Source organism: Sciurus carolinensis, chromosome 7 (genome assembly GCF_902686445.1).
Source record: "Sciurus carolinensis chromosome 7, mSciCar1.2, whole genome shotgun sequence".
Lineage (NCBI taxonomy): Eukaryota > Metazoa > Chordata > Mammalia > Rodentia > Sciuridae > Sciurus > Sciurus carolinensis.
In genome coordinates, this window is record NC_062219.1 from 120,177,397 (window position 1) to 120,194,281 (window position 16,885).

Here is a 16,885-nt window from a genome sequence, read left to right on the forward strand (position 1 = left end):
TGACCACAGTTACACACCTGTAATCCCATATAGTCAGGAGGTTGAGGCAGGAGGCTCACAAGTTTGAGGTCAACCTGAGAAATTTATGGAGGCATTGTCTCAAAACAATATTAAAAAGGGTTGGGGATATAGTTCAGTGGTAGTGTGTGTCTGGCTTCAATCCCCAGTACTGCCAAAAAATTCTCTGCATTCATGAGGGAAACTATATTATTTGTCTACAGTCATGCAGCACAGGATGAGGACTCACTTTCTGGGCCACTGTTGATCATAGTAAGCCTGTTTGCTTACTTAGCTGAAGAGCCCTCCTGATTAACACTGGTCCTTGGCTTTACAGTTCATGAGGTTTCTCCCTTGCCAGGGAGAATGTGAAGATCTGAAATGAACTCATGGTCAACAAGATTCCAGGTCATCTGACTTTCTTTTCTTTAAGATGAAGTGACTATGTTTTATTACATGATCATTTTTTTAAAAAGCATATAACAATGTAAAAATTTCAATCATTCTCTACATCCAGAGACTATCATTGTTATATGTTCAAGTGTATTCTTCCAGATGTCTCTCTCAAGCTTATTCATGCATCTCTCTTAAAAATTAGATCACATATAATGCTACTGTTTTGCCATATCTTTTGTCACTTAAAAATGAAGGAATTGTGCTAGGCATGGTGGTGCACACCTGTAACTGCAGTGCCTTGGGAGGCTGAGGCAGGAGGATCTCAAGTTCAAGGCCAGCTTCAGCAATTCAGAGGCACTAAGCAACTTAGCGAGACCCCATCTCAAAATAAAGAAATAAAAAGGGCTGGGAAGATGGTTCAGTGGTTAAGTGTCCCTGGATTCAATACCTAGTACAAACAACAACAACAACAACAAAAGAATATAGTGATTATCCTTCTATGGTAACAGATAATTCTGCTTTATGATTCTTTTTTCTTGTGGTACTGGGGATTGAACCCACGGGCACTTTATATTCCCAGCCCTTTCACTAAATTGTTCAGAGCCTTATTAAGTTGCTGAGACTGGCCTTGAACTTGTGGTCCTCCAATCTCAGCCTCCCAAGTTACTGGAATTACAGGCCTGTGCCACCATACCTGGCCCTCTTCCTGTATTTCTATCATTCACTTTCAGGCAAAGAGAGCAGGTCATTCCATGAACTCATTGAACTCCATTTCCAAATTTCAGAGAGTAGGGGTGAATTGGGTGGTAAAAGAGAGGGAGAAGGGATGGGAGAGGGAGGAAGAGAAACAATGATCTGATTGGCTGATCTCATATAGCTAATGCACGCCACCTCAGAAAGTTGTTAATAGTTTGTAGAAAAAGAAGGTCAATGGTTTGGATGTATATTCAGAAGTTTTTGACTACAAGTTGGTATTTATTATGATATAACATTCTCTAAAGTCTATTTGGACTCTGTGTGTATTCTCTGAGTCAGTTACCCTGTGACATGACCTTAGATAGTTCTATCTTACCTTGGCAATTCTGAGTCTTAAGGATTTGGAGGTCTGGAGGCAATTTAGGCTGTTCTGGTGAGATGAATCACTTTCCTCCTAGATTTTCAACTACTAAATGAGAAGAATCCTGAGACTGACCAGGTCTGGGTCAGTGGTATCCATTTAAATTTCTCATACGAAACACCAGACAAGAAATTCAGACCAAGAACATGCTGGTCTTAGGCATATTCCAGGCGGTGGCACCTGCTGACATGGCTCTGGACAGTACCTAGAAGCCCTTGGGGAATACTGTTGTCAGCTTTCCTTCCTGCTGGAGGTGCCCAGCAATTTGTCTCTTTGCCTCTCTACCAGTTCTTCTCCAGACCCTCTTCCCAGCAAAACAAAACAAAACACACAGAAATTCACATTTCTGGGGATCTCCTAATTTGGTAATGCCTCATTTCCTTTTCATATCCCATTCCTACACTAGAAGCATTTAATTGCAGGGAGGGGATCTTCCCTCATGTCTAACATGCTAGCCACCTTCTGCACAGTGGTTAGGGGAGTGCTATAGTCTGAATATTTGTGGTTCTTCCGCCTCCAAAATTTATATGTTGAATCCTAATACCCCTGTGATGATGTTAGGAGGTGGGGATTTGGAAGTGGTTAGGTCATGAGGGTGGAGCTCTAGTGAACAGGATTAGCTCTCTTATAAAAAAGTCACCTAGAGCTGCTGTGCCCCTTCCATCATGTGGTGACAAAGCAAGAAGGCGCTATTTTGTTGTTGTTTTTGTTGCTAGGGATTGAACCCAGGGGTGCTTAACCACTGAACCTCATTCCCAACCCTTTTTTGTATTTTATTTAGAGACAGGGTCTCTCTGAGTTGCTTAGGGCCTTGATAAATTGCTGAGTCTGGTCTCAAACTTGTGATCTTACTGCCTCAGCCTCCTGAGTTGCTAGGATTAGAGATGTGTGCCATTGCACCTGGCAAGAAGGCAATTTTTATGAGAAAGTAGGCCCTCACTAAACAATCTGCCAGCAGTTTGATATTGGACTTTCCAGCTTCCAGAACTATAAGAAATAATTACTATTGTTTATAAGTCATCCACTTTATGGTGTTTTGTTACAGCATCCCAAACTAAGATAGGGAGGGACAGATGTTTAGCATTCTTGGTCTTCAGGGATAGAATTCTACCTCCAATCTAATGAAAACCAAAATTTCCCCACAAAGTTTCATCATTCACTTGAGGAGTAGTTTACCCCTTGGAGATAATTCCTACAGTAGACTGAAATTTTGACCCACTCAGGTCTTTTATTTGCAAGGATTTCTTTGAATTATGTGGACAATTTGGGTGTGAGCTAAATTCCTAGTACAGCATGGATTGGTTAAGAGTTTTCAGTTTCCTTCAAATTATCATTCTATTGGAGTCACCAGGTTCAGGAACATTGTCTTTGAATCCTTGGTCAACACAATTTAATCCAAGGACATGGCAAGTTAGAGCAAGTTCTTGAGTCAAAATTTCTGATTATTTGTAAGACCCAAATTGAATCCAGCATGTTAAGGAAGTGAAGCAGGACATAGCAGATGGGGTGCTAGACTGAGAGTTTGGAAATCCCTTGCTAGCGTTATGATCTTGGGCCATACAGCTATGATTGATTCCCTTCTCAGTTTTAATTTCTTTCTCTGTGAAATGGGGGAGTTGGACTACACAGTCTCAGTTCTTTTCAACTTTAAAACCAAGATTTTAATGATTTGTTTCCATTCCATCATCCATAAGATTGAGACAATATGTGCTCACCTACAAGGAGGATGACTGAATTTTCCTTAATATCAGTGAAATATTCCAAAATTGTCACCACCCCAAAGTTATGTTGTGGTAATGATTCAAACTTCCACACAGTTCCTAGAGGCCCCCAAATAGTTTCTTTTTCTTTCTTTACTTTTGTTTTGTTTTTTTTTGTAATGCTAGTGATTGAACCAAGGGCCTTGTATAAGCTAAGCAAGCACTTTACCACTGAAGTATATCCCAGTCCTTTTGTGTTTTTTAATTTTGAGACAGGGTCTTGCTAAGTTGTCCAAGTTGGCTTTGAACTTGTGATCCTCTTGTCTCAGTCTCCCAAGTAGCTGGGATTATAGGCATGTATCACCAGGCCTAGCCCAAGAATAGTTTCTTATAAAATGCTTATAGGGCTGGGGATATAACTCAATTGGTAGAGTGCTTGCCTAGCATGCACAAGGTCCTGGGTATAATCCCCAGCTCAAAAAAAAAAAAAATGTTTGTAATGATAAATGATAAATGTTTATAGTAAACTTTATAAGTTTTATTTATTAATATATGCTGTTAAAGGTGTCTGTTTCTCACAAGATAGTCATTTGTAGGGGTGGGGCAACTAAAGACAGAAAGGGTGTATATTTCATACTTTAATAGAGGAATAGGAAGGGAAGGGAACCGAAATATAGGAGAAGGGCAGGTGAAGAAATCTCTGCTTACTCGATTCACTTTCTAACCCCACAGCCATCTCCTCATATTTACCACATTACTAGTTATCAATCTTATGGCACACTGTATTGAGTTTATATATTGCTGCCTCATTTAATTGGCAAAACAACCCTATCTCAGTAGGCACTTATTAATAATTGGCAGAAAGAGAATTTAAGTCCCAAATGTGTGATCCAGAACCTAACTTTTACTTTTTAAAAATTAATTAAAATTATTTTTGGTAGTGGGGATTGAACCCAGTGGCATTTTGTCATTGAGTTCAGTCCCCAGCCCTTTTTACTAAGATGGCCTCTTAGTTGCTTAGTGCCTCACTATATTGCTGAGGTTGACCTTACACTTCTGATCCTCCTGCCTCAGCCTCCCAATTTTACTGGGATTAGAGGCATGGGACACCACGCCCACTAGAACCTAGGTTTTCAAAGCTACTTTATTTTACTAATTCTTATTTCATACTGAGGCAGAGGAAGTAGAGTGTTTTCCCTTTCCTAAACATCCTGGTTACCCCAGACACTATTGATCACTTCTTCCAGTCTTGTCTTCTGTTGACATTGTGATGGAAATCATACTTCATAAGGAATCAGAAATCTGAGTTCCAGTTTTGCTGCATTGTATTTTTGGACAAGGCATGTAAACTCTCTTAATTCCCCTTGCCATATTTGTAAACTAGACAGAAAGCTACTTGAAGGCAGGCCATTTATTATTCATTCCTCTCCCTCAAGCCTGGGAGACTGAGGAAGGACGATTGCCAGTTCAAAGCCAGCCGCAGCAACTTAGTGAGGCCCTAAGCAATTTAGCGAGACCCTGTCTCAAATTAAAAACAACAAAAAAAGGGCTGGGATGTGGTTCAGTGGTTAAGCGCCCTTGGGTTCAATCCCTGCTACGAATTCTCCCCTTCCAACAAAACAAAACACACACTTATTGACAGAGGAGTTGGAGAGTATCTAAGCTTCTTTCTCAGTTTTTGATTTTGAAATGGAACTTTGACCAGGTTAAGTGTGCCATATACACTTGCCTTGAATTGTAAAGACAGAACAAGTTTTTCCAAATTCTCATGACGTAAACCTGTATTTTGAGAGGGTTGGTTCTGTCGGAGTGGGTGGTGTTCGTCTGGACCTGTGTCTGATGTTTGTATTGAGGCTTCTTTTATCTTCTGGAGACAAGATGCTACTGTTGCATAACATAAACAGCACCGATAAATCTGTGGTAATCATCTCGAGTGTGGCCGGGAACCAAGGATTCACAGCAGCATCCTTCGGGGAAAGCGGCTCTACAAACAAGTCTTTCTAGAGCGAGGGACAGACCCGTGGCTGGGAAGGCTGATTCCTGCGTGTGCACTTTGTTACTTGACCTTGCCATAGTCGGGGCCCCTTCCCAGAGTTCAGTGTCCTCACCTGCAAAATGGTGGGGTTGTCAGAGACGGAGATCCCCGAGCTCCTCCCCAACCCTAGGTTTTTGCTCCTCCCTTTGAGGATGGGGGCGCGGCGGGGAGGAGGTTTGGCCAAGAGCCGCCCCTCTCCTCCGGGCCAGCCCTTTCCTCCTGCCCTCTTCCGCCCCCTCGCTCCGCCGCGGTGAGGTCACGCGGGGGACGTCACGGGGTTGTGACGTCACTGAAGGGTGGTCCTTCAGGAAAGGAAGGGGCGGGGCCTGCACGCGCGCGTGCGCAGTGGGCGCGGCGCGGGAGGAGGCGGAGGTGGCGGAGAAGCGAGAGGCGGCAGCGGCGGAGGTGGCGGCGTTGGGGGGGGTGGGAGGGGGGGGAGCCCGAGAGTGAGTGGCTGAGTGAGTTTCCCCCTATGAGGCGGTGAGAGGCCCGGGGCCTACCTCAAAGGAGCGGGGTCGCGGCGCCGGCTAGCAGCGGGCCCCCTCCGGTCCCCGGGCCTGGCGGCGCGGCGGCGGCTCGGTAGTGAGCAGGCGGGGAAGCGGGTGTCCGGCCCCCGCCATGGAGGGCATGGACGTGGATCTGGACCCGGAGCTGATGCAGAAGTTCAGCTGTTTGGGCACCACCGACAAGGACGTGCTCATCTCCGAGTTCCAGCGACTGCTTGGCTTCCAGCTCAACCCGGCCGGCTGCGCCTTCTTCCTGGACATGACCAACTGGTGAGCCGGCCCCGCCGCGCCATGGCTGGCAGCGGCCTCGGGGCCCCGAGGGAAGGGAAGGGACACTCGAGCCTGGCTGCAGGGCGGGCCGGGCGGGCAGTGAGGTGGACCTCTTTCTCGGGGCGGGGAGGGCTACTGGGGGAGCTCCGGGGGCATGGGGTGAAATTTAGGGGCTGAGCGGAGCTAAAGGAGAGTTAGCGACCAGGGAGACTGCGCGGGGGGGAAGTCGGCGAGGTTCTGCGGAGAATTAGGGCTCCAGGAAGGTGGAAGAGGGAAAAAGGTTTGGCCTTAAACGCGTAAGTGGGTAGAACTGGGAGAAAACACAGAAAATCTGGATCTGGAGAGTGGGATAAAAGATTAGTTTGAAGTTAGGGGCTGAGGCTGAGAATTAGGAGAGAAACTTTAGGGGAGGCTTTTTAAATGGGGACGACTGGGGGACGGGAGAGAGTTGGGAGTTACACTTAGTTGTGTGTGTGTGTGTGTGTCTTTCCGAGGAGAGATAAGGGGGGGGGGAAGCATATTTGGGAGAAGACAAATGGTTATGGTGAGGTACATGACTTTCCGAAGAGTTGTGCCAGGGAAGAGTTGTATCTGCTAGTGAATCTACTAATGGAGGAGCGGGAGTGTTAGACCTGGGACGGGCCCTGGGCAGAACCTTAGGAAAAGTGGGAGAAAGGAGATGATCTCGGGTGAAGGAACTTTCTGAAGGTACTGGAGCCCTGGGCAAAGGGTTCAGCGAGAGAATTTTGAGAAAGGCCTCCAGAATACGGAGAGTGGAGAGGAGCTTGTTTGAAAGAAAACGGAGTTGATAGATCTTTGAGAAAATGGAGAACTTTAGTTAGGCTGGGAACCAAGTATTTTTGGCTTGTAGTTAGGTTGTAGGAGACTGAATTGGGGCAGAAGACTATCGCATAAAGGAGTGTTTCTTGGCTTTGGAAGCAGCACTTGCTATTTTTGATAAGCAAAACTTCCCCCCTGTTCTCTGAGTAGGGGTTGTTGAGTTCACTCAGGGTGAGGGAGGGAGTGGACACGATTAGACTTCCTTTGAAAGGCTTTCAGGTGAATCAACTAATCTTTCTTTGGGCAAAAAGCAATGGGGTGAGTGCCCTTTGCTCTCTGTGGGGCATTCAGTCTCCTGACATTTGGAATCTTGTTTCTCTTGGCATCACTTGCACAACCAAGCTCCCCTTTATTTCCACTTCTAACGAATGCCACAGTCAATACCAGAAACAGAGGGCTGTAAGTATGGTTTTTAGCCCACTCCTCACCTACTCTGAATGATGCTCATCTGTAAATGGGAGCCTCTGTAGCTGTGGCTAAACCAAAGGTGATGTGTAAATTTTTATTTTCTGTGCAACATCTTCAGTGGTTCCTGTTGTTTTATTATTAAAACCAATCACAGCAAGAGTGGAACTGAGTTTCTAGATGTTTAGAAAATTCTTTCCAGGCATTGAATGCAGGGGATAGTTTTTAGAATTAAATGAGCATTTCTACTTCTATGTCCAGATGATCTCAGACAGGGAATGTAGTTTACTATAGTTTTCTGATCACCAACCTGTAGTGTTTAAGTAGAGTGATAGGGTTATTGCAGAGCTATTACTCTGATGAAATTTAGAAGTAAAATCTTATCTGGAGAGTTGTTCTTTGCCTGCCTGCTTCCCACCTCCAGCTTTTTCTTCCTTGTTTATACTAGTTCAGCGTAGAAAACTTGGCTTGTTGTTGCTGCCAGTTTGGTAGAGGAGGATCTTTCTTCTCCCCATACCCTGGCAAATTTAACTAACTAAATGCTGCCCTATAAGTTTTTAGTTCTTTAAAGTCAGTGTTTATTAGTACAATTATTATGGCTACAAAACTAGTGTAATGAATTTTATGTGCTTGAGGTGTGTATGATTAATATCTGAGATTGTTCGTTTTTAGGTGTTGTGAAAAGTGAGGTGGTAGGTGATGCATGGTGTGGATGAGAAAAAATAAAAACAATGGGGCTATAAAAATTCCGTTTTGAGTCTTTAAATAAAAAAACGATTAAACTCAGAGACGTGGAGTAGTATGTGTAGTGATGATGTGTTATCTCTGTATAAAACAAAATACTTTTCTGAACCAAGTCATGAGGCATTAAAAAATGTGTTCTTAGTATTTTATGTTTTGGTATTGCTGGGGATCCAACCCAGGGCCTCAAGCATTCTAGATAAATCCTCTGACCCTGTGTTCTGATTTGAAAGCAGCTGGAAGTTAGCATTTTGGGAATCTAGACAGTGAAGTGATAATTCAGTTTTGAGTCATATTACCTTATTTTTTGGCTGTATAAAGAATGTTCTTTATGAACTGAAAAAAACTTGTCTGTCTTTTCTTTCTTAGGAGATCCTGTTAGCTCCATAATCCAGTATTAGACTTTGATACCTGTGTTAACTTTTCTAAATTCATTTTGACAGATTATTTTAAAAACACCCATCATAATTAGTAAAATACAGATATGCATGCATACTTGATCAAAATATGTGTGTGCTACTGAAGTAAATATCTGTAGTCTAGAATTGTGTTGCTTTAAGTGTCATTTAATGTCTAACTTGGGCAACTGTCCAGATAGTCTAATATGGGTTGGGAAAAATCACCCAACTTGCTGTGCTGTGGTGGTTACCTGTTGAATTGGTGATGATTAACCTCCCTGTGACTTCATAAGTGCTAGTTTTGGATTATAATAAATAACCATTCACTTGTCTGATTAGTGTTAAAAATAGTGTGGTAAATTAACATTGTTTTAAAGTGACCATGAGTCTTCCAAAATGAAGCTCAGATTTGAAATATTATGCCCTTTCCCCCAAGAGTAACAATTTATTTTTTGTCATTTTTTGAAAAAGTGACTAAATTGAATGTTTTGGTTCTGAAAATTATCTTCCCTGCTAACAAAAATTTTTGGCTAGGTTGACAGAGTCATATAGGTATTTCTATTTGTTTAATTTAGAATCAAACTTTCTTTTCATTTGTAGTGTTTATATCTGAGACCAGTGATGCTGCTAATAAACACCTTCCTTAAGAGATCAGAAAGCTTTTAATTCACTTCTCTAAAAGTTTTCAACTACTTAAAATTTAAAAATGTTCAATTTAGGGGCTGAGTTGTGACTCAGTGGTAGAGTGCTTGCCTAGCATGCATGAGGTACTGATTCAATCCTCAGCACCACATACAAATAAATAAAAATATTGTGTCCATCTACAACTAAAAAGTATTTTTTAAAAAGTTCAATTTAATAGGTTCATGCTCTTTAATGTAGTCCAATTGGTTTATATACGTATGTTTTTCATGGGAATTTGCATGATTTTAAAAAAGTTGTAAAATATACATATAAAATTTTACCATTTTAGGCAATTTTAAATTGCAGGTCAGTGTCACATAAAATTTTAAACGTGCTTCTGGCTCTCAAAGGCATTTGTCTCTATTGTGTATGTGTTTCAATTAAGTTGTTCTTTAGCGTTGAAGGGGCAAGTGATATTTCTAGATTAGAGGATATTAGTCTAGGAGCTAGTATTGGACTTATTTCTCACTATAGCTGTTGTAGCTGTAGATAAATTAATAACATGTAGGCAACATTGGCAGTTTCTCTCCCTCCTGTTCATTAAGCTATTACTGTGCACTTTTGGTGTTGCGAGTACTAGGATGCCTCCAGGTAGCCTCCAGGAGCCTTGCGTGTTTTCTAACATTACACCTGTGTACGGTAAATGGAACCTGTTTTCTAGAAAAGTAACTTGGAGAAATAGTTTTGTAAAATAATGTTCTACCGAACTCAAAGGCACCCCTGCTAGATAAAGATATAACCACTAGGTGATGGAATAAATCAGAACATAAATGTGAAACTCACTCGAACCTCAGATATGATCTCATGGTGCTTCTGGCTGTTCTTTTCTTTGGGGGTGGGGTGTAGGGAGTTCTGGGAATTGAACCCAGGGTCACTTTACCACTGAGGTATATTCCCAGCCCTTTTTATTTTTTATTTTGAGACAGGGTCTCACTAAGTTGTTTAGGGCCTTACTAAATTGAGTTGCTCAGACTGGCCGTGAATTTGTGATCCTCCAACCTTGAGTCCATTGAGATTACAGGAACATGCCCCCATACCCAGTTTAAATGAATTTCTGATCTATTGTAGTTAATCTAAGAAAAAGTTCCCTTGTAATGGAAATAAAACTTGATACATTATTATTATCCTTTAAAAATGTGTGTGAGGGACTATGCCCATTGGTAGAGTGCTTGCTTGGCATGATGAACCCGTGAATTGATGAGCCCGTGAATTCAATCCCTAGTGCCTTTCCACTCCCTGCACCCCCCAAAATAAATATTCCGAATAGTAGTTTTAGGAAGAGGGTATGGAAAGGTTCCATCACAAAGACTGTGCAGTTTTGGTGTTGCAAATACTAGGATGCCTCCAGGTAGCCCTGTTGAATTGTTAAAATTGGGAATTACTGTTTTACATAGTCTCCTTTTATACTTCTTTTAACCTGGTACATATAATTTGAGACTCTTGGTTAATATAAAATAGTTTATGCTGGGTGCAGTGGCTCACGCCTGTAATCCCAGCGACTTGGGAGACTGAGGCAGGAGAACTGTGAATTCAAAGCCAGCCTTAGCAATAGGGAGGTGCTAAGCAACTTGTTGAGATCCTGTGTCTAAAAATACAAAGGCTGGGGATGTGGCTCAGTTGGTTAAGTGTCCCTGAGTTCAATCCCCCGTACAAAAAATAAATAAATAAATAAATAAAATAAAATAAAATACAGCAGGCAGAGTTCTTTTAGGTGTTTTTGTTTTTTGCAGTGCTGGGAATTAAACTTGGGCACTCCACTGGATTAAATTCTCATCCCTTTTTATTTTATTAATCATATTAATTTTTGATACTGGGAATTGAACCCAGGGGTGCTTTAGCACTGAGCTACACTCCCACTCCTTTTTATTTTTTATTTTGAAACGATCTCGATGAGTTTTTGAGGCTGACTTCTAACTTGCCATCCTACTGCCTCAGCCTCCCTTTTCATTTTGAGACAAGGTCCCTCTTAACTGCCCAGGCTGGCCTTGAATTTGCAATTCTTCTACCTCAGTCACTGGGATTACAGATGTTCATCACTGGGACTGGCTTATTTTAATTCTGAAGAGACACAATGACAAATATCTCACTGTCCTGCAGAAAGTCTTTTAATTGTGCTATTACTGAAGGACTTGCATTTCCAATCATGAGTTAGGATTAATTATCCTTTTAGCCAAGACAGGCAGATGGGGCTCCTTTACCACCTCCCATCTTCCTACTCCCTTCTACCCCAAATTGATCTAATACATAACAACAAAAACCTAACAACTAGGCAATATTTAAACAAATATGTTCTGTATAGATCCATAGCAGATAGTGTAATACAGAAGCAGAAGACAGCTCTTGTTATAATTTGTTCTCTAATAGGAAACCCGCATACCTGAAACTGTCAGAGAAAAGTTGCAGGATACTGAGAAAACATTCTTGTTAATTTTGAGTTAACCGAGTAAAATTTTATAACAGGAGTGAACTGAATCAAATAGAATCAGGATTCACAAAGATCCTGTGCCTGCTGTGGACATATTGCTTTCTTAGAAGTTAATTTTTGAAATGGCGGGTTAGAATTGATGGAAGAACAGCAGCATATTGTAGTCAGATTTCCTGAGTGAAACCAGGAAGGAAAGGTTGCTGCTTTGAATATGTATGTACATGTGTGAGTGAGTACTTGTTTGCAGTTGTTTGGGATATATACCTTGGAGTGGAATTGCAGGGTCGAAAGAGCTTTTCTGTAGTTTTGAGTGTCTTCCAAACTGTTTTCCAAGAGTTGTGGATGTAGCTCAGTACTTGTCTAGCATGTGCAGGGCCCTGGGTTCAGTCTCCAATACCACAAAAAACAACCCCCCAAAAGAAAAGTCACAGTGCCTGAATGATTTTTGCATTCCCGTGAGCAGTGTAGGAGAGTCTGTCCCAATTTCTCCAAATCCTCACCAATACTTGCTCACTTAAAAAAAAAAAAAAAAAAATTATAGCTGTTTGAGTGAATATGAAATGATGCCTCATTATGATTTTGGTTCTCATTTTCCTAATTACTAATGATATTAAACATCTTTTATGTGCTTGCTGGCCATTTGTGTATTTTCTTGGGGGAAATATCCAAGTTCTTTGCCCATTTTTAAATTGGGTTTGTCTTTTTGTTGAACTGTATGGTCTTTATATTCTAGAAATAGATTCTTATCAGATACGGGATTTGCAGGTATTTCCCCCCTTCTGTCTGTTGTCTTTTTCCTTGATTCTAATCTTTGATACTCTAATTTCTTTAGTGATTAGGTCCATGGCATTTTTTCCCCCATTGCTTGTTTTTGGTGTCATATCTTAAGAATTGATTGCTAAACCCAAGATCATGAAGATTTATCCAGTGTTTTCTTCTTAGAGTTTTATGGTTTTAATTCTTACATTTATGTCATCACTCCTATTCTGAGTTAATTTTTTGCTTGTGGTGTGAAGCATCACTTCATTTTATGGAGCTTAATTTTGGTCATGTTTATGGTCTGGAATGGTATCTCACTGATTTCTGTATTATGTATATCCTTTATTTGTATTAAATATATACTATATTCTTTTTGGCCTGTTACTAAAAGTTGGAACAGAAATGTGTGCAGTTTTCTATTGGCCCCCAAAAAACTAAATGTGTTTAAAATATCAATTTATCCCTTTCCTCTGCTTGAACCACCTTTCGTTTCTGACTTTTCCATGTTCTGTTAAATAGCTCCTATGTTCTAAACATTAGATTTGAACTGTTATCATCAAGGCCTTTTCTTTCCTTGACACACCCCAGTTTGCCAAATCCAGTTCATTTGCACCTGGATTTGGCAGTGCACTTCTCAACTGTCTCTTTTTCATTCCTTCTGCCACAACTTTAGTTTGCAGGTTATGTTACCAGTTTAACAGGGTAACAGAGGCATAGGCTCCCAATTGGTTTTCTGTACCTAATGTTTTTCATTCCAGTTCATTTTGTGGACATACCACATAAATCTTTCTAAATCACAGCTTCGATCTAGACCTACCTTTTCTCCGAATCTTTAAACAGTGTCTGTTACCTTCCAGATAGAGAGCTTTAAGCTTGACTTTCAGTGTGAAGACCCTACAAAGATTATTTTCAGTTTTTGTTTGTTTTTGCAGCTGGACATTGAACCTAGGCAGGACTTCGTGCATCCTAGACAACTGCCCTACTATTGAACTACACCTCTAGCCAAGAACTATTAAATATGGTACTTACTATAAGTACTGCCTTTCCTGGCACATCCTTGTATTAGTTATCCTGCTTTTTCTGGCCCCATTCAAACTAGACGGCTGCTCATTGCTCACACATACTTTTGCTTTCCTAATATTAAGCATTCTTCTTTCCTTTCTTCTGATGAAATTCTGTTTTATGGAACTGGCATACTAATAACTTTTAATAGTGATCTCTTCTCTGAGCTCCACTTTATTTTTTTAAAATAACACTTATCATGTACACACATCGACACTTTTTTTTGGGGGGGGGGGGTACCAGGAATTGAACTCAGGGACATTCAACCACTGAGCCATATCCCCAGCCCTGTTTTGTATTTTATTTAGAGACTGAGTCTCATTGAGTTGCTTAGGGTCTTGCTGAGTTGCTGAGTCTAACTTTGAACTCTAAATCCTCCTACTTTAGCCTCCCGAGCCACTGCATCTGGCTCACACACCCACTCTTGAGAGGAAAATGCCCCCCCCAACAGTCTTTGTCCTTGAGCATCTTAGGCAATGCCTTATACATAGTAGGTGTTGAGTAATTATCTGTTGAAGTGGAGTACATGAAGGTAGATGGAAGAAAAAGCATAATTTTTATGGAATGAAGTCTAGTGCTATTGAAATAGCAAACTATAAATTAAACCCCTTTTCAGGCTGTTTATAGATTTTTTAAAAAAATTTTAGTACTGGGAATTGAACCCAGGGTTGCTTTACCAGTGGCCTACATCCCCAGCCTGTTTATTTATTTATTTATTTTTGAGATAGGATCTCGATAAGTTGCTGAGACTGGCCTCTAACTTGTGATCCTCCTGTCTCAGCCTCCCAAGTTTCTGGATTTATAGTTGTGCACCAGCACAACTGGCTACACACACACACACACACATTTTTTAAAATTAACAATGTGATGGTGTACTTTGGTCATTTCTAGTACAGTATAATTCTTCCTCTGTATTAAGAGACTCCCATCCTATAATTACATATACTTTTATTAAAACTTGGTTTTGTTGTGTTAAGAAGTAAACTACCAAGTAGTGAGCTCATCTGAATTTATGTAGTATTATTGTCAGAGAATGCAATTTATCAGTTGATTATCTTAGGAACTCAAAATGCAATAAGACTAAAACTCACTGAAGACGTTTAACTCTTAGTAAATCATCTGTGCAAATGTAACATACATTTTTCATGTATTGGAAGAGTAATTGGTTTTTAAGTGGTGTCCTAATGATTTGTCAAAGTTTATATATGTCTTAGGAGGGGGAGCAATTTATTCCCTAATTTAGAGACTCAGTTTAAAGACTCACTGTTAAAAATGAATGTGTAATTATGTTTATCTCCAGTGTTGTGAGCCTTGGGTCTGCAACAAGTTTCGGAGGGTTCATACTTGAATTACTGTACTTGAAGTCAGTGATTTACAGCCTATTAAGGTGCAGCCACCTCCTAATGATTGATTGAATGATACACAAAGTGCTTTAAAAGTGCTTTCTGGTGAACATTTATTTTCTAAAGAAAATTTTATTTTTCACTCCCCTCCGATAACTTTGATAACACGTTCTTTAGAGAACTGATTGGAGGATGGGGTTTGCATACAACTGACAGTAACCACAGCTTAATTTTTAGAAAATATAATTTATTATTTTGAATTATACATTGTGACATAAATACTTTATGTTCATTGTGGATGTTAGAAATAATTGATATGCAAAAAGAAAAGAAAAGCCATACTCACAGGACCCAGACATAATAAATGTTAACTTTTTAGTGTTATATCCTTCTAATTCTGTATTGTTTGTGTACCTGTGATAGCTTTACAAACAGTATTTACAAATAATATTTACTATATTCTAGATATTATTTTAAGCAGTTTGTGTTTAATATGTAATTTAATGCCCACAATAGTTCTAGGAACTACTGTTACCTCATTTTTCAGAAAAGGTCGAAAGAGGCTCAGAGTGGTTAGATAACTTAACCTTGTCACATGGGTGGAAGTGAGATTCAAACATAAAAAGCAGTGTGGGACCAGAGTCTGTTTGTACTCCTGTGTGAGTTTTCTAGCATATAACAAACAGGGTGACTTGAAACAACAGAAATACGTTCTTTCACATTTTTGGAGGCAAAATACCACATTAAGGTATTAGCAGGGCTCTGTTCCCTTTAAATTCTTTATTCTTTATTTACTTATTTATTTTTCCATTTGATGTTCTAGTGAAGAATTCTTCCTTTCTTTGTCTTAGTTTTCTGTGGCTCATGCCAATTTTTGGCCTTTTGTCTGGTAGCTGCATCATTCTGACCTCCTCTTCAGTGGTTACTTGGCCTTCATGGTTTCCAAATCTCCTCATAAAGACATCATGCACATTTGGGGCATACCCCAATTTTGTGTGCCCTTGTATTAACTGATTTCATCTGCAAAGACCCTGTTATCAAGTAAGGCAACATTCCCAGGTTCTGAGGGTACGAGAGTCTTGGTGGGGAGACTTCTATACAGTACACAACACTGTAATCTGTCTTCATTTAATCTATTATGGTCTTTTTTTTTTTTTTTTTTTGGTGTTGGAGATCGAACTGATGGCCTCACAGTAAGCACACGTTCTACCGCTAACCTGAATTCATTCTGTTGTATTTTTTAAAAATATTTTTTAGTTGTAGATGGACACAGTACTTTTATTTTTATGTGGTGCTAGACAAGCACTGTACCACTGAGCCATAACCCCAGGCCTCCTTTCTGTTCTTAATAAATATGGTTCTGCACTTTTACCTTTAAAGGCTTCATAGTATTCCATTATGTGAACATAGGATAATTTAATAATCCCTTTTTATTTAATATATAAGTTGTTTTCAATGTTTTATCAATATGAATTCAGTATTGAATATTCTTGGAGCTAAATCTTTGCCCACATTCTTATTTTCTTAGGATTCATTCCTAGAATTCAATTACTGGGCTAAGGATTTGCTGGGCTAAAGATAAACATGGCTTTTAATGCTCTTAATACTTAATTGCCAAATTGTTTTCCCCACAGATACTGGACTCATTTGTATTTCTGCCACAACTATAATGAGTGACTATTTCTTTGATACCTCATCCGTGCAGCATATTGTAATTAAATTTTTTCAACTTCATAGTTTAAAAATGGGATCTTGTTTTAATTTGTATTTTGTCATTTCTAATGAGTACTTTCATGTGCTTGAAGCCCATTGTATTCATGCATTGGCTGAACTTGCCCTTTGTCCATTTTACATAAAGAGGTTTGCCATTTTCCAAAATGAAATTTTTTTCTCTTCTCTGATTATAAAAGTAATAAAGATGGATACAAAAATCCAGCAGTTCAGAAATGTCTAAGAAAGAATAAAGTCACTTGTAATACTACTTAATCACCACTGTCGGTTTGTGTTCACATATGTACATATATAGATATTCATAGGCATATCATTTATTTTATGTTAAAATTGATCATACTATCCATGTTGCTTTGTAACCTACTTTTTCACTTAAATGCACTGTAACTTTTTCTCCAAGTCCCTTTTTCATGGCTCCCAGTACAGGTAGCCTATATTTGCAGTCTTAGATTCTAAGAATTCAACCAACCAAGGGT

At 40.0% G+C, this 16,885-nt stretch overlaps 1 protein-coding gene across 2 annotated transcripts in view; it reads left to right on the forward strand.

The window, feature by feature from the left end:
* Positions 1 to 5,676: 5,676 nt before the first annotated feature.
* Ilrun (inflammation and lipid regulator with UBA-like and NBR1-like domains) overlaps positions 5,677 to 16,885 on the forward strand; it is a 76,098-nt gene continuing 64,889 nt past the window's right edge. For both annotated transcript variants that reach the window (XM_047558067.1, XM_047558069.1), the window contains exon 1: positions 5,677 to 6,021. In XM_047558067.1, the coding sequence (XP_047414023.1) occupies positions 5,864 to 6,021 (158 nt within the window). In that variant the 5' untranslated portion in view covers positions 5,677 to 5,863. The remainder of the gene's footprint in view (positions 6,022 to 16,885) is intronic.